This window comes from Diabrotica virgifera, chromosome 8 (assembly GCF_917563875.1).
Source record: "Diabrotica virgifera virgifera chromosome 8, PGI_DIABVI_V3a".
Taxonomy (NCBI): Eukaryota; Metazoa; Arthropoda; class Insecta; order Coleoptera; family Chrysomelidae; genus Diabrotica; species Diabrotica virgifera.
Genome location: NC_065450.1, coordinates 22,006,343 through 22,025,596, shown reverse-complemented (window position 1 = coordinate 22,025,596; position 19,254 = coordinate 22,006,343). Strand labels below are relative to the sequence as shown.

At 30.6% G+C, this 19,254-nt stretch overlaps 1 protein-coding gene across 4 annotated transcripts in view; it reads right to left on the bottom strand.

Moving 5' to 3' along the window:
* The window catches only part of LOC114333317 (poly(rC)-binding protein 3), a 754,646-nt gene that overhangs the window by 167,847 nt on the left and 567,545 nt on the right, over positions 1 to 19,254 (bottom strand). For all 4 annotated transcript variants that reach the window (XM_050658847.1, XM_050658849.1, XM_050658846.1 and 1 more), the window contains one exon: positions 4,973 to 5,029. In XM_050658847.1, coding sequence (XP_050514804.1) covers positions 4,973 to 5,029 — 57 coding nt within the window. The remainder of the gene's footprint in view (positions 1 to 4,972; positions 5,030 to 19,254) is intronic.

The window sequence follows — 19,254 nt, the reverse complement described above, 5'->3', positions numbered from 1 at the left end:
CACATTTTTTTATTACATAATAATGTTTAGTCCGTTCTTTCACGGTTTTTGCTCTAAATTTTAAAGAACCGCTTGGATTGACATGAAATTTGGCATGCGTATAGCTTACATGTCAAAGGAAAAAAGTGATATTGTGCCGATGTGTGCTTTTGCCCTGGGGGTGACTTTCACCCCCTCTTGGGGGTGAAAAAATATATGTCCAAAATAAGTCCGGAAATGGGTAAACTGACTAATTTTAAGTAACTTTTGTTCTATAGAGCTTTTTCGCCAAGTCAACACTTTTCGAGTTATTTGCGATTGAATATGTTCATTTTTCAACAAAATAACCTCATTTTTACACGGTTTTTCGCAAATAACTCAAAAAGTAAGTATTTTGTCGAAAAAAAAACGTTCCTAGCAAAAATATAGGCTATAAAAAAGTAAAAAAAATGGTGTACGCGTTAGGTCTCTGGATCTCGTAGAACCAGAGTTATAGCCAATGAAATATAGATTCATATTCACCAAATTTCAAATAGAATATTTCGATGTGGAATATCCAAAAAATTAAGCACTTTTTGGGGAAAACCCATTATAACTTTTTTAAAGTGTTTTAAAAAACCTTTATTTCTGTTTTTACAAAGAGTTTCTAGCATTAAATTTAAGCAAGTTACGCTCAAAATAAAGTTGGTCCCTTTTGTTTTTGCAAAAAAAAAATCGGGAAGACCAACCCGTGAAGTCGTAACGATTAAGTTCATTTAATATACTAATTAGGGGGCGATTTTCTCGATTTTTTACCAAAACCAGAAGGGATTAACTTTATTTTGAGCGTAACTTGTTTAATTTTGATGCTAGAAATTTTTTTTATAAAACAAAAATGAAGCTTTTTTTAAACACTTTAAATAAGTTGTAATGAGTTTTCCCCGAAATGTGCTTCATTTTTGGTTATTTCACGTTAAAGTATTCCATTTGGAATTTGACGAATATGAACCTATTTTTCATTAGCTATAACTCTGCTTCTACTAGGTGTAGAGACGTGACGTATACACCATTTTTTAAATTTTTTACACGCTATATTTATTCTCAGAATGTTTTTTCGATAAAATACTTACTTTTTGAGTTATTTGCGAAAAACCGTCTAAAAGCGTGGTTATTTTGTTGAAAAAATAAACATATTCATTGCCAAATAACTCGAAAAGTATTGACTTAGTGAAAAAACTCTATAGAACAAAAGTTACTTAAAATTAGTCAGTTTATCCATTTTCGGCCTTACTTTGGACGAATATTTTGGACCCCCGGGACAAAAGCACATATCGGCACAATATCACTTTTTTTCTTTGACTTGTTAGCTATGTGTATGCCAAATTTCATGTCAATCCAAGCGGTTCTTTAAAATTTAGAGGTTTTGCAATATTTTACCGTGAAAGAACATTACCTAGTTCAGTTTTGTATAAAAATGAGATTTACAACATTTCACGTTTCAAAAACTCATAATAACTTAGAAGTACAAATTTAAAGTCTTCTTTATCTTAAAATAGTTCAAACGACCCGTGACGTCACAGAGTTTAACTATGTGGTTTTGTTTATGGTTATATTTACGTATATTCTTCTTCTTCTTCTTTAGTTTATTGGCCTCCACCTACTTGGGTATTTGGCCAGCTCGTCGTCGGGGAATAAAGGAAAAATATTTATATTCTAATGACATTTATCGTATGTCGTTGTAATAATATATACCAGTTTGTTGAGATTGGAGTTTGATACAGTTTTGAAGGAAAGGAAAGAAGGTTTACTATTGAAAATAAAACCATTTTGTAAAAGTACAAATTTTCTATGAATATTTCAAACGATCAAAAACACTTTTAACGTCACATAACTGTATTTTTTACTGACGTTTATAATGTCTAATTTAAAATTATATATACAATTGGTGTAGAATGTAAACATACAACCCCGTGACATCACGACGCGTTTTGGGGTGGCTGGTATAAGTTGAATTTTTAGTCGTCTTTAGGGTGAAAACAAAAGACAAACAAAACTTTTTTATCTTTGATACAGGTTCTAAATTATGTTCTGTTGTGATTTATACCATTTTTTTCGAATTTAAAATTTTATGCAAGTTCCCTATTGCTGCCAACATAGAAGCATCAGAATAATTGCAAAGTCTTCTTTGTGACATCTGAAAACAAAAAATATATAATGTTCCAGTTACCGACACCCATGTGTTCTAATTGTCAACACCCCTGTCGAATATTGGAACCGAACAAAATATTCTGATGATTTCACTTGCAAAAAATTGGTTACCAAAAATGTATTACTTTATGAAGGGATAACATTTGCGGATCTCAGTTCCTTAAGTCGACACTCCTGTCGACCTATGGAACATTGTTGGTTTTTTGTACCAAAAGTGGACATCCCTTGTTATAACCACATTTTTAGTAGAATGTCTAAATAATTATGTCTAAAATGGACAATGTAATCTTAAAATGCATATTTATTTTTGTTGATACATAAAAATGAAACAATATTTTATAAGTACAATTTTCTAATACTTCTTATTTGTTTTCGTAAGAATCACTAAACAGATAGCTGTTTACCGTCACGCCCAAACAACTTAATCACATATCACATTAACTTAGTTCGCGGGTTTTTTCGGGCGATCGGAAATATCCACGATGTAGGACGATTACTTCCAACGTTAATGCCGCTGCGGGAATGCAAATGGTTTCGCTTCTCTTATTTTTTGGATTTGAATTTTGGTGTGTCGACTTATGGTGCAGTGTCGACTATTGATGCATTTACCTTAATAATAAAAAAGTTTTCCATATGGATACAACTTACAGGGACATACTGTATACAGGGTGTTTGGTAAAGAATGGGCCATAGCTTAACCTCAGGTTCCTGAGGTTAAAATAGGCCGATTTAAGCTAACTTACCTTAGTACAAAGTTTATAATAACCGAGATACAGGGTGTCAAAGTTAAACTTTTTATTTATTTATTATTGAATATTTCCTGACAGGTATGAGATAACAACATGAAATTTGGTATGTGGGGTTTTTTTGGGTCGAGAAAACTAAATTCCCTACCAAAAATTATGTGTTGCCCAGAGGGCGCCACATACGCCTTTCAGCACTCATTTATTACGTTCAATTTTTTTATCCCTCACTGTATAATTTTGACTTTTAAATTTTTATTTTCCTGATTAGAAAATTGAAAGAGGAGTACCAAAAATGGGGTTTGGAAATGAGCATGGAGAAAACTGAATACCTTGTAGTCGGAGGTGATACTGAAGACTTAGAATTAGAAGGGGAATACATAAAAGGATGTGATGAATTTAAATATCTAGGTTCAATTTTTGACAAAAACTCCACATGCGATCAAGATATAGAATATCGAATAAGCCAAGGAAGAAAAGCTATAAAACAGCTAAATGGCATTTGGTGGAGTACAGGACTGCAGAATCAGACAAAGAAAAAAATCTACCAAACTATCGTGGAAGGAATTGTCCTGTACAACTCGGAAGTGTGGGAAGTAAAAGACCGACAAAATAAAAGACTTCAAGCTTTAGAAATGGACGCGCTTAGAAGAAGCTGCAGAATATCTAAACTGCAGCATATCCCAAACGAAGAAATAAAAGAAAGAATGGAAGTAGAAAAGGATATTATAGACAGAATAGAACAAAAAAGATTAATATGGTACGGGCATGTCCAGAGAATGGGACCAACAAGATGGCCCAAGAAAATGATCCAGTATGTACCACCCGAGAGAAGAAAAAGAGGCAGACCGAAGAGAACATGGATACAAGATGTAGAGAAAGCAATGAACAGTAGACAACTCAACGAGGAAGATATTCGTGACCGAAAAGCATGGCGAATAGGATGCGGGAAACGGCGAATGCTGTAGAACACCCGATATATATATTTTCCTATTAGTTTTACTTAAAAAAGGTATACTTCTTTCATCTCCCTAAACTCAACCGTTTTCGAGATAAACGCATTTTAAATCTGCGATACACCATCATTTTTAGCATAATACCATTGTAGTTACACCCGAAAAATAACTTAAAACTATAATATGTAATTGTGCCAGTTCTCAAATTTATGTAATTGCATCGCAAATTCCATTTGAAGAAATCTGCGATACATTTTTGGATAATTTTATGGTTTTAAGTTATTTTTCTGCTGTAACTACAATGATATTATGCTAAAAATGTTGCACCGCAGATTTAAAATGCGTTTATCTTGAAAACGGTTGGGTTTAGGGAGATGAAAGAGGTATGTATACCTTTTTTAAGTATAACTAATAGGGGAATAAAAATTTTAATGTCAAAATTATACGGAATGACGGATGAAAAAATTGAACGTATTAAATGAAAGCTGTAAGGCGTATGTGGCGCCCTCTGGGCAACACATAATTTTTGGTAGGGAATTTAGTTTTCTCGTCCCAAAAAACCCCCACATACCAAATTTCGTGTTGATATCTCATGCCTGTCAGGAAATATTCAATAATAAATAAAAAAAAAGTTTAATTTTGACACCCTGTATCTCGGTTATTATAAACTTTGTACTAAGGTAAGCTTAAATCGGCCTATTTTAACCTCAGGAATCTGAGGTTAAGCTATGGCCCATTCTTTACCAAACACCCTGTATATGATACTTTAAAACATCGCATTCGGAAAAGGAATTCTATTCCTATGATACAGGGAGGCTAAGTATAGCAGCACAAAAAATTTCATTCCACATGCATATGCAATATTTTTGTCCGTGGGTATATTTTTACAGTAAACATAAATCTCACGTGCTTCTCAATTTCTTCACACGTTGAAGAACATGTGAACAAAATTTCGTTCGATGTGAAAGAAACTTTGCATCACAGAATAGTTTTTTGTAAAGTTAAAGGTTAAAGCCATTACGAAAAATGGAACCGATGTTGATATTATTAGTATTAAGTTCAACGAACTAATTAGTATTTTAGAAATGCTGAATGAATTCTACTTACCTCTTCTCGAAACCTTTTAACAATTTCACCTTTTTTCCCAATAATACTGCCGACCTCCTGAAACGAAAAATAATTTATTAAGATTATGCTAAGTTAATGCCATAAAAATCTGTATTAAAACAGTAGACACTAAGGCCATGTATTATTTGGTTATGTGTATATGAAAGTGACAGTTTGATATTTACTATAAATTAGCGGTTCTCATGTTTTTTTGGTGGCGGAACCATTTTAAAAAATTTAAATTTTAACGGAACCCTAAAGTAAAAGCAATACAAAGTATAATATGTGTATCGTTTATTAATCATCATACAAAATAAGGTAGATTGCAATATTCGTCATAAAGCAAATCATTAAGAAATCCTCAGAGTATAATCGACCAGCATTTCTGTGTCGATTTACTTAGTCCCTGGCCAATTGGCCATATTATTATGACCACCTATGCATTTTTATAAAAATCAACTATTTCGCTAGGTACGTTTGTTTAAAATATGATTTTTAAATTTAATTTTGTTATGTAATGTTAATGTTATACATTAACTATATTATATTTAATAATAAACACAAATAAAACATATGAAAATATTACATGTTTATATACTTTTTAATAATTTGTTGAACTTCTGACCTTAATTTGATGGAAAATATTTGGGAGCTTTTAAAACGAGAAATTTCCGATGAAAAGGTCACTAACGAAGTTGTTTTGATTAAAGGACTAATAAATATATCATTGAAACCACAATGACAAATTGAAGCAAAAAAAAATTTAACTGCATTCAAAGTATGGCAAGACGGATACAAGCGCTAATCAAAGTTAAAGGTGGCTCAACAAAATATTGGAAAAATAAAAATATGTGATATTTTTAAATATTGTATTGGTGTTTATTATTAAAAATAATACATTTAATAATAAACAACAATAAACCATTTGAAAATATCACATATTTTTATTTTTTTAATATTTTGCTGAGCCGCTAGCATACTTTGAATGCAGTTAAATTTTTTTTTGCTTCAATTTGTTACTGTGGTTTCAACGATATATCAGTTCTTTAATCAAAACGATTTCGTTAGTGACCTTTTCATCGGAAATGTCTCGTTTGAAAAAATTTCCCAAATATTTTCCATCTGATTAAGGTCAACAAAATATTAAAAAAATATAAATAAGTATGTAATATCTTCAAATATTTTGTTGCTGTTTATTATTAAGGTGAAACAGTAGCGATCAACAGGTAGCGAAAACGCGTTCCAAGATTGCGGCTGTAATTTTGAATATTTTTTCGAGATATTTGGCACACGTATTCGTAATATAATAAAAAATGGCGGTACAGAGCCCAATTTGAAAAATATATTAATATGTGGAAATTACTCTGTAATTAAATACAATATTAAAAAAACGAGCCTGTACCGCCATTAAGAAGAACAAAAAAAATACACTTTCTTCAAATAAACTTTATTATTCGATACCTAGATTCTGTGTCATTTTGGAACTACTAATGAAATAAAAAATTTTAGTAGTTCCAAAATGACACAAGATCTAGGCATCGGATAAAATAGTTTATTTGAAGAAAGTGTATTTTTTTGTTCTTCTTAATGGCGGTACATTCTCGTTTTTTTAATATTGTATTTAATTACAGAGTAATTTCCACATATTAATATATTTTTCAAATTGGGCTCTGTACCGCCATTCTTTATTATATTACGAATACGTGTGCCAAATATCTCGAAAAAATATTTAAAATTACAGCCGCAATCTTGGAACGCGTTTTTGCTACCTGTTGATCGCTACTGTTTCCTCTTAAATATATGATAGTTAATGTATTACATTAACACTGAATAACAAAATTAAATTTAACAAAGCTGAAAATGCGAGCATTATCATAACGAAAACTTTGTTTTATTTACGTATTTTAATTCCTAATATGGAAAATTGCTATTATGAAAAGTTGTTTAGAATTAATTATTATGTTTTAATGTGCAATTATATCATTCTAATTTAAATGTTATGAACTATAAAGGCACTTTACTCTTGATCGAAATTCATATTTTTTATATACCTCGTATAAAATTAATAAAATTTTATATATGATGGTTGCAGCATAAATCTTAGAGCATGAAGAGCTTTTTATGAAGAATAACTTTTCTTCGTCAAATTAAAAATATGAAAATGTTGTTGGTATCAATAATTTGAGAAAAATCTTCAAATATTTTTTTTCCATTAAGAAGGATGTAATTGCACATATCAGACCATAATTGTTTATTCCAAACAATATTATTTCATATAGTCGGTTCGCTAAACTCAGACACAACTGGCTAGTGATTTTAGTCAATAATTTTGCCAATTTGGCAAAAAAAATTGCTAAATAGTTAATAAGTACTAAATAATTAGTAATCTTGCCAATTTTGGCAAAATTGGCAAAAAACAAAAAATTACCTACTAAAATCACTAGCCCAGTTGTGTCAAGTTTAGCGAACCGACTATAATAACAATTTTCATTTCATCACGAATGGAACAGTCCATTTATCATTAAAGGGGAGGCCGTATACTCGTATAAACCTTTTTAAAGCTGTTAATAAATTATTGCTTTTAAAATATACTTGCTCAAATCGTATTTTTGAACATCTTATTTATTTTATATAGTAATTAAATTCACTACCAAATGTCATTGATATTTTATTAATACTTAATTTAAAACTTAGTTTGACATTCACGAAGTGTCAAACTCAAATGTAAATAACCTATGCTTTGCTTAACAAATCGAGATTAAAAAACTAGCCTACTTACTAGCAACGATTTCAGCTGAGGTGTAGTGTGTCGGCAGAAAATAAATGGATTGTGACTTCACATTTTAGACTTTGAGGTCGATTATCTCGAAGACGGTTAGAGATATCGAAATGCCGTGTTTCAAATTTGGATCAGAAGAAAAAATTACATAAGAATCCATCGATAAATCTGATCTGAGTATTGCAGGAGCGGCAACGCAATAACACACAGACTTTTGCGAATTTATAAACGAAAAGTTTTCGTTGAAAATCATATTTTAAACAAAACGTACCTAATGGAATAGTTGATTTTTGTAAAAAATCATAGGTAGTCATAATAATATGGCCAGGGACTGTAAATAAAGCATCTGACAGAGTAAGATTCAAATATATGTAATCTATCTTCTGTATAATAGAGATAGAGAAGTTCCCCTCATAGCAGTCATAGTCATAAAAACTAGTGAAAACATCTACCAAAACTATAAATGGAAATATTATGTTTATATTGGATTAGCCACAGTTAGGTTGTAATGACAATCAATTACATATTCTAGCTAAAAATACTTAACGTTTCCTATACTTAACGATTTCCACTGCGGAAATCGTTATCAAAAGAAATTAAGAACAATTTGTTGATAAGGTGAACAATTGTCAATTGCCAATAAAAACAACAATATTGACGAAAATTGAAGGAAAAGATCTTCTGTGTAAAAGGTATATTAGTATGAAAACCCCAATAAAGGGCTACATTAAAATACAGAACGTTTTCGCTCTAAAGAGAGCATCATCAGTGTTCTAAGCCTAAAATAAGTATAACCATAATTAGTGAAGACAAGAGTAAAAAAGTTTTTTAAAGGATGACCAAGATAAAAAATTAGGTTATACTTACAAGCTCTACATGCTAAGCCACCAAAAATACATGGGTTAAAACCCTTAAAATGCCGACCAAAGGTCTTACATTGGCATATTATTTATTAAACCCTGGCGATGGGTGAAATTTAAAAGGTACACCTCAAGGCACCATATGACTATACCACAAGCATGTGGGTGGTTGAGTTGATTTCTCTGTCTTCACAAAGAGAAAGGTGAAAGCCAACTGATTACAGGTGACAGGTGTGAAAGCGTTTCTGACTAATGACAGTAGAGACAGACAGTGTAACATGAAGTTGTGTGAACTGATATGTAGTATATGGTACACTAGCCAAAATTTTTATAAAATTTATTTGTGGTAAAATTCAATAATAACAACCAACATCGTGCGCTAGGACTACAAGTATTCCACATTAAGCTAACAATAACGATATACGGAGTGAAAATAACGTTATTTAAAAACGAATTGTCAGCAGGGTTCAAATGAGTGTATTACTAAAAATAGGCAACCAACCATACATGCGATAAATTTAAAATATTATTTTGTTTTAATAGTTGAAAAAGAATAATTTGCCCATATGCTCAAATGCATTTAGGGCAGAGAAAATAAGTAGATTTTTTGAACTATTAAAAATGATGAGGGCAATGGCTAGGTTGAAGTTTTTATTCTTATAAGTATGTAGTCACTTGACATCCAGCACAAAGATGATTGATGTACCTGACTGAATGAAATGAAAAGTCAACAAAAGTATGACTAGTGTTGGAACTATGAAGCAAGGGCTCCGTATGTCTGATATTTTAATATTAATTGATATTTTAATATTAATATGGATTATGAATTAATGTATGTAACTGAAATTAGTACTATAGTAAAGTATATGGGGTATGTAAGGGTTACTCAACACTGATTAAGAATAATAGTTGTTATAAAAGGTTTAGAATAGTTATTCTGTCCTTATATGTGTATATCTAGGATAATGAAAAATTCTGTATGATTTTCTAAGTTATTACCTTTATGGAGAAAATAAAGAAAGAGAGTGTTGAGTAAAAGTTGTTGTTTCAAAAATGTTTTCTAAAATATTAAAAGGTTAAATCTTAGATTGATGAAAAGTAATTAAATGCAATTAAGTTGTGGAATGGAATAAGTAAATCAGACAGCAGAGTGATTGAGATTGATGATTGAAATGAGAGACTGAGAGCCACAGGAGTCCGACCACCACAATCTACCAAAAAGATGAGGATGATAGGCGGGAAGATAAGATAGATAGGTATAAATGCATGATTGAATCAGCAGAGGGTATTGTTGATGTTAATGAAATTATTGTTGTGTAGTGTTGGTTAGAAACTAGATGGAGACCCGTATAAATAGAAGATGATATTGACGGTTGTACGCACATTATCAACAAATTCTTAATTTTTTTTGATAGCGGTTTCCGGAGTGGAAATTCTATAAAGTTTTTTAGCTCTAGTTTAACTCTCTCTAACTCTAAGTTAAAATTTTTCGAGTTATTTGCGAGTGAAAATGTGTATTTTTTAAACAAAAAAAAAGCACGTTTTCAGGAGGTTTTTCGCAAATAACTCAAAAAGTAAGTATTTAATCGAAAAAAATATTCGTATCAAAAATGTAGCTAATAAAAAAAAACGAAAAAAATGATGTACAGATGAAAATGAAAAACGGGATAATAAAGTCTATAAACCCAGTAAAAGCAAAGTTCTAGCTAATTTTATTCGTCAAATTCCAAATCGAATATTGCTCATGAAATAACCAAAAAATTAAACAATTTTCGAGAAAAACTTATTAAAATTTTTTAAAGTGTTTAAAACAAGCTTTATTTTTATTTTTTATAAAAGTTTCTAGCATCAAAACTAAGCGAGTTACGCTCAAAATAAAGTTGGCCCCTATTTTGGTAAAAAATCATGAAAATCCCACCCTATTTAGAACCCTAAATAATTACCATTTACTTTATAAATAAAGTAAACGGTAAAAAATACACATACATAATATTATTTATGTGTATAGAATAGAATAGAAATATGCTTTATTGTCACTGAAAATTATACAAATTTTATGGACAAAGCTAAATATTAAAGTCAGAAAAAATAAATAATATCTAACAATAACAATAACAAATACAATTTTCTGAAATTTGATAAATCGTCAATATAAAAAAAATACAAAATTACAAAATATAAATTAATAAAGTAAAGAAAAAAAACAAAATCGATATATTGCAACAATTTATAGAAATTGCAAAGTGAGCATACTACAAAGTAAACTATAGACATAGGAACTAATAAGTTTAAGCTGCTGCATGTGACACCCAAATATAGATAAGTTAATATTATATTATTTATACAATCATATAATATATAATATAATACATATTGTATTATTTATACAATCTGTAAGTTTGACCGGTTCGAAGTGCTTATTTTTGAAAAAATTGGTTTTGTACAAAAAATTGAAAAAATCGCGATTTTTGTACTAAATTGTTAATAATTAAAAAACGGACGCGAACTCTAGGCAGGAAACAGGTAGGTTTTCTTACTATAGGTCTACAATGACTAAAAAAGTAGTCAGCTACCTGGATCTTTGAGTTCCCGGACATGGTCTATTTCTAGCTTATTTCATTGGAGTACTATTCTTTTGCTCTTCTAAGCGAATAGCAGTCAATAAAGTTGAAAAACATGACAAGTGTCTACGAGAGAAAAAAAGTTTGGGAAACTCTGTTCTAAAGTCACTATTAAGTCAGATATCCAATTTTGTTGTATAGTGCTTCTCAGAGGCTTTTTTCAGTGCGACAAAAGTGACAGAAAAAAGGTACGTCCGTAATACATACACATTTATAACATTTATTCCAGTTGTTGATAGATCGCGCTATAAACGGAAAAGAAATGATTTAGGTATTTACCCATTATTTACCTACTACATATCTACACGACTAATTTAAAGTTCGTCTCAGTCTTTCAGTGTGTCATTAATGACTAATATATGATTTTAAGAATGTAGAGAATCATAGCATGACATTCTAGATAAATCTGACAGTTGTCAGATTGTAATCGTCGTAATTTGGTATAAAAACAAATCAATTGTGTTGATTTCATTTATAAAAAGGTATGTTCTTTGATTTGTATAGTTTTATAAATTGTACAGATTATAGTCTGTATAGATAATACATAAATCATTTTTTGTTCAATTATAGCGCCATCTATCAACAACTAGAATAAATGTTATAAACGACTTTAATCACGGACGTACCTTTTTTCTGCCCTTTCAACTTAAAGCGTTAGAAAGAAATCGAAAAACTGTGACGCACTGAAAGATGCCTCTGAGAAGGAGAATAATTGTTAGAACTCTAAAAACGGAAAATAAAAATCCATGAATAGATAATATTTTTATACTTTAAGTAGGTAAGCATCTTAAGTGAATTTTCACGAAGCTCTTATTTTTTGTAGCTACAATTTGGGGTGACATTTGAAGTCCGGCATTGGAGAAGAATATTTTTTCAAAGTTCGACCGCATTGATCAGTCGTTAGCAAGAGATAAATGTCAGATAATCGTTTCTTGTACACGTATTTGTAATGATGGTTATTGTGCTGCAAGTCAGTCACGAACTTCACGAAATATTGGTACCAACCGTGTAATAAGACGATGTAGGTATCCATAAAATAAGATATTCTTATATTACTCAAACAGGAACAATTGAATGTAAGGACAATGTAACATAGAAGCCAATATATGGTTTGGAATTTTAAATACAAGAAAAAAGATATAGCGTTCTTGTAATAAATAAAAGAATGTGTGTGTACTTTGTACGCACGTAAGAAGTTATACTTCTATTATATAATTTTAACGAAGTAATTGTATTCTATTTAAATATTAAACTAACTTTCTTATCTACCACTTTCAAAAATTTTTTATTAAAACAACTAAAAAAAAAAAAAAAAATGAATCGTAGAGGATTGGAACCCGGGACGTTTCGAACTCTGACCGAACACTCAATAACTAGACCACCGAGGTCATGTAATTGGCACGTACGTTTCGGATATAATTATGAGTGCAGCTGATCTCACTACTACCAACTTTGTTAAATTTCGAAACAGTAATATCACTTTTATTTAATAATGGTACGGTAAACAATCCTATATTTTATGTTATTCCTTACGAAAATACCTTTAATTTAAGCACAAATAATTAAAAATCGTAAATTTGGGTCAAAAGTTATTAACTTTTTAAGAATTCCCATAAGAGCCCATGTTAAAACTTAACTTTGACCCTTAATAGTAATTAAACGGCACGGTAAAACATTTTTAAAAAAATCAAGTCTTAGTTTTTTTAAGTAAACTATAACATACTAAAATTTCATGCAAATCCTTAATTCTTTGCCGAAGGTGTAGAACGTCATTAAACTTGTGATATTTTGAAAATTGATCAAATTATTTTAATTTTGAATTGAAATGTTTTAAGTGCACTTTACATCAACAATAAATTGAACAAGAAATTGACAAAGTTATTCAAGGCCAAATTTGACGAGTACAAAATGTATGGTTTGTAAAAGAAAATGAAGGAATTTGATGAAATAGAACAATTGGATAGGTATGTTTTATTTTGTCAAATTTCTTTATTTTCTTTTTATTCGCGGCAAAATTGGATGTAGAATTGTGTTTTGTATAAGCCAAATTTGACCTTGAATAACTTGTTGTCAATTTCTTGTTCAATTATTGTTGATGTAAAGTGGACTTTAGAATTGAAAAAATACAACAAAACATATAGTAAGAAAACAATATATTAGGTGAATATTGATGGTAATCAAATTATATAAATAAAAGTATTACATACTATGTATTTTGGCAGATCAAACAGGTAGGTTTATACCCATGATACATTAACAATTATTACGTACCTGTTGCTTTTAAAAACTATTTAAAAGTCACTACAATATTATAAACTGTTTTGTTTCTGTCCTCACAACAATAAAACTAATATATTATACATTTGTTTACCTTTACCTTTTCCTCCAAACCACAGCTGTCCTACAGCTGCCATATTGGATAATTTTTGACATGTCATTTGAACATCCAATCAGAACAAAGTTATAATGCGCGTATGCGCCTGGGTGATGCATATGGGCCTGGTTTTAACATATAAAAATTCACCCTCATCGCGCGTAAAGAAGTATAACTTCAAAAATTAATTCATTATGGAACATTTTGTCTAGATTTTCCTGTAATAGAGAAAATACAGTGGAATAACATGATTGTCCTGGGGAAATAAAAACTTTATTTTCATCGTTGTAGGTTCACGTTACTTTTTGGAATTACATTTCCCTAATCCCAGCATTAACAGGTTTAACAGGTATACCACTGATACTTGATGGCCAGAACCTCGTTTCTGATCTAACAGGGTGTACCAGGTAACAAATTACCACTCATGAAGGTGTGATTGACATTTATTGAATAGATGAAACTATTTGAGACGCATCCTACTTTATTAACTTGATGACTAAAAGCTAATAATTAAAAAAAACTAGATGCAAGGTGAAGTTTTCGGGATGATGTCTACAATATACCTTTTGCGTACCTCCTTCCTCTTCCTAAAGGTCTAACGATAGAATGCAAGAACGATATATTTAACGATTTACTTGTTAACGATAAGAACGATTTACTTGTTTACTTATCATCAATTAACCCTTTCACTCATGGCGTCTACAATAATTATTATTATACTTAATTAACAAAAATTTTTTGTTTTACAGTTTTGTGATATCGTATACGCCCACATTCTGTAATAAGTATTGCCTATTTAAAGTGCCTTCTAGCATAAATAAGGATTTAATCTATAAAATCTGCTTACATGGTGGTGACTGCGGTACAAGTTCTATTCAGGTAAGCTCTCGTAATTCCATAAATATATCAAAAATTATATTATTGGTCATCCAGTCAATTTTGTTTTTATTTTGATTAAAAGTATTACATAATATCATTAGAGGTATACAGTGAGGACTGAGGACTCACTCAGTGATCAACAGATCCAAAGTTACTGGTTTAACGAGCACTCGTACGAAATCATCAAATGAAATAGAGAATGTGGAAAAATCTCCTTACGAATAATTCACACATCCACTATTTCGGGCTGGGAAAATTTTTTTTAATAGAATCAAAGATCCAAACACCAGTTCTTAGAAATGTGGTTGAAGAGGGCGAAACACATTTCTAAGAACTGGTGTTTGGATCTTTGATTCTATTAAAAAAAAATTTTTCCCAGCCCGAAATAGTGGATGTGTGAATTATTCGTAAGGGGATTTTTCCACATTCTCTATTTTATTTGATAGTTATTAGATTTTAAGGAAATGAAGAAACAGGTCGATTTTTGATCTAAGGGGGAAACATTTTTACGGTACACACATCTGTCATTTGTCAACTCCCTCCCTTCCACTTCCCCCACCCCTTATTTTTAAATAGGGAATATGGGTCGTGTGCTAGCTCATTTGAAAGGTTGTTCAATTCTCTATTCAAACATTGACATAATTATTTATACCAAAGAAAAATTATTTTGAATTAAATTAATTGATGTTGGTCTGAAGCTATTTCCTTGTGGCATTTTTATAATTAAGTATTTTCTATGGGAAATAAGCCACAATTTTACTAAAAAATGAATTTATTAACCTTTCGAAGTCCAAATCGGGTTTCGTTGTCAAAATACAAAATACTATTAAAATAAACAAAAATGTTGTTGCTAAGTAAAAAAATTCTTCTAATAATTTATTTAATCTGACTCATTTATATTGACAATTCAGACGTATATTATACATTTTAAAGTAGAAGACTTTAAAATGATATCGCCAATATTTATGAGTTGCGTTCCTGGGACGACTTTACTAAAAGATAGTTCATTCGATTACATGAAATCAATCCCAACTCAAGAATATCCGTCGCAAAAAAATCATAGCATGTGATCTGTCTTTAAAAAGACAACCAAATTCAACGATGACAGTAAAATTCTCGCGTTAGAGATTCCATAGTAAATCACGAGGGAAAACCAGGAAAAAAACCTCGTGATACTATCCCGACATCGTAAGTATTTGGTCTTACATTTAATTTACCTTCAAAAAACTAATACCAAATTCTGACTTTAATATGTTTAAATTATAAATAATGTTAATAATACATAGATATACAATAAGTAATACTAAAATATAAAATTTGTACTAACTCGATATGTTATTGACTTACTAATCGTGGTATTTTCTTTCTATTGACTTCCTCTTTCAGTATGGGTAACCACATCCTACTGCATTCTACCGAGGAATTTGCGACACAATTGGTTTCATTTAGCATAATTAGAGCCGCTTCTTTGATTTTTCTCTTTTTACTATCTGATTTAAAATTTAATATTTACTATTAAAAATAGAGAATTTGATAGATCTCAAATATGCCAACACGCATGGGATAATGAACATAGAGTTCAATGGAGAGATTCAAGTATAGTCCTGAAAGAATCAGATAGTAAAAAGAGAAAAATCAAAGCAGCGGCTCTAATTATGCTAAATGAAACCAATTGTGTCGCAAATTCCTCGGTAGAATGCAGTAGGATGTGGTTACCCATAATGAAAGAGGAAGTCAATAGAAAGAAAATACCACGATTAGTAAGTCAATAATATATCGAGTTAGTACAAAGTTTATATTTTAGTATTACTTATTGTATATCTATGTATTATTAACATTATTTATAATTTAAACATATTAAAGTCAGAATTTGGTATTAGTTTTTTGAAGGTAAATTAAATGTAAGACCAAATACTTACGATGTCGGGATAGTATCACGAGGTTTTTTTCCTGGTTTTCCCTCGTGATTTACTATGGAATCTCTAACGCGAGAATTTTACTGTCATCGTTGCATTTGGTTGTCTTTTTAAAGACAGATCACATGCTATGATTTTTTTGAGACGGATATTCTTGAGTTGGGATTGATTTCATGTAATCGAATGAACTATCTTTTAGTAAAGTCGTCCCAGAAACGCAACTCATAAATATTGGCGATATCATTTTAAAGTCTTCTACTTTAAAATGTATAATATACGTCTGAATTGCCAATATAAATGAGTCAGATTAAATAAATTATTAGAAGAATTTTTTTACTTAGCAACAACATTTTTGTTTATTTTAATAGTATTTTGACAACGAAACCCGATTTGGGCTTCGAAACGTTAATAAATTCATTTTTTAGTAAAATTTTGGCTTATTTCTCATAGAAAATACTTAATTATAAATTAATTGACACACAAAAAGAATGTATGTAATTTATTTAACTCGAAATACATTCTACATGTGCTGACAGAAAACATAAAAAATGTTTATTTGATAACAAAACATTGTTTTGGAAATGAAGAAACGGGTCGATTTTTGATCTAAGGGGGACACATTTTTACGGTACACACATCTGTCATTTGTCAACTTCCTCCCTTCCACTTCCCCCACCCCTTATTTTTAAATAGGGAATAGGGGTCGTGTGCTAGCTCATTTGAAAGGTTATTCAATTCTCTTTTCAGTAATATTAACATTGACATAATTATTTATACAGGGTGTCCAAGAAAAATTATTTTGAATTAAATTAATTGACCAAAAGTAGAATGTATGTAATTTTTTTTAACTCAAAATACATTCTACATGTACTGACAGAAAACAAAAAAAAAATGTTTATTTGATAACAAAACATTGTTTGTTGCTTAATTTCAATATTTAACCTAACAAGAGGCAGATGGGTGGCAGCTTGATCATTGAAATTAAGCGAAAAGCAATGTTTATTTATCAAAAAACATTTTTCTGTTTTGTGACAGCAGTACAATCTGTTTTGAACTAAATAAATTACATACATTTTTCTTTTGGTGTCAATTTATTTAATTAAAATATTTTTTTCTTGGAGACCCTCTATAAATAATTATGTTAATGTTTATATAACTGAATAGAGAATCGAAGAACCTTTCAAATGACCTCCTATTCCCTATTTAAAAATAAGGGACGGGGGAAGTGGAAGGGAGGGTGTTGACAAATGACAGATGTATGTACCGTAAAAATGTGTCCCCCTTAGATCAAAAATCGACCTGTTTCGTCATTTCCTTAAAATGTAGTAAATACTGCCAAATATCGAGGGGAACTGTTTTCTTTGGCCCACTCTGTATAAAAATTTTCGTCATATATATTTCTTGTAGTGACTATAACAGGTCTCTCAAATATGGTGTCTCCAATTGTAGACAATTATTGTATATAAGGAAAGTTTTATTTTTTTTAAGATATTTTATTTGTTTCAGTAAATCGTGTCTAGGAGGAAATTTTTAACGGAAAAAGAACTTCTTGAACAGCTACAAAAGGGTCTCTCTGATATAGAAGACCTTGAAAGTAATTGTAGCGATGAAGATATTATAGTGCCAAGAGAAATTGTAGATCCTTTACCTGAAGATATGGTGGATATAATTGAATAACCAGACGAGCCCCATGATGTTATCGAGGAAAGAATTATGGATGAGGAACATTCGACTCCAAATTCTGAAGATAATGAAGATACTTATCGAAATGTGGAAACATCCCAAACATATGAAATCACATGGGTGCAAGAAGTCAGGTTCCAAATCAGAAGTTTGTTCTTGGAAGAATAATCAGTTCAAAACCTTTGAGAATGAAATTTATCCAATAGACTATTTCATAAAATCTGTTACAGAAAAGGTATTCGAAAAAATGAAAAAAAAAACTACTTATTGCGCTTCAGCATGGAGGTAAGGGAGATGCTTATCAAGCACGGTCATGACTGAAATTTCCAGGAAGAAAGTGGAGACGCCTTCAAAAGATGATGTTCCTGTTCAACTGAGTCGAACTAGGACTGAAGTAAGGCCTCTTGCAGTGGTACACTTAAACAATACCACAGTATAAAGAGGAACAATCCCTCTTTATACTGTGACAATACCATATGTGCCTGAGCATACTAGGGTGCCCCTTCGTGGATGGTGCAAGTATTTATGCCTTCAAATAGATCGCAATTGTTTTGTGAATTTCCACGAAAAATACTACTTACATTTTATATTAGTTACTTACTTGTTATATAAATTTTTTCTGTATTTTCATTTTTCTATAGATACAACAATGTTTTTCATTGACTACCACTACCAATATCTACAATTGACGACATTATTTTTGAAGTTATACTTCTTTAGGCGCGATGGGGGTGAATTTTAATATGAAAATCCTTAGTGCCGGACGCAGGCGCGTTATACCTTTGCTCTGATTGGGTGTTCAAATGACATGTCAAAAATTATCCAATATGGTGGATGTAGCGCAGCTGTGGTGGTTTGTTGTGGTTATGGCTGTTGTGTTTTGAAATTTGTGAGAAGAGAAACAACAGACAAAAGTTAGTTAGTAGTTATACTGCCTTTTTAAATAGTTTTCGTATAAATTTTTGGACTTATTAACATGTGGAATTTTATTCTTTGACTGCGATTTTCAATCACAAAATTACTGATAAAAAACAATTATCTCGAAGACGTAGAGATCTGTGGATAACATCAACTAAGCGGGACGATCTCATACAAAACTAAAGAATCAGAGAATCCAGTATATTTTATTGCTGGTATGTGTTTTAAAAATAGCTTATCAAATTTTGTTAT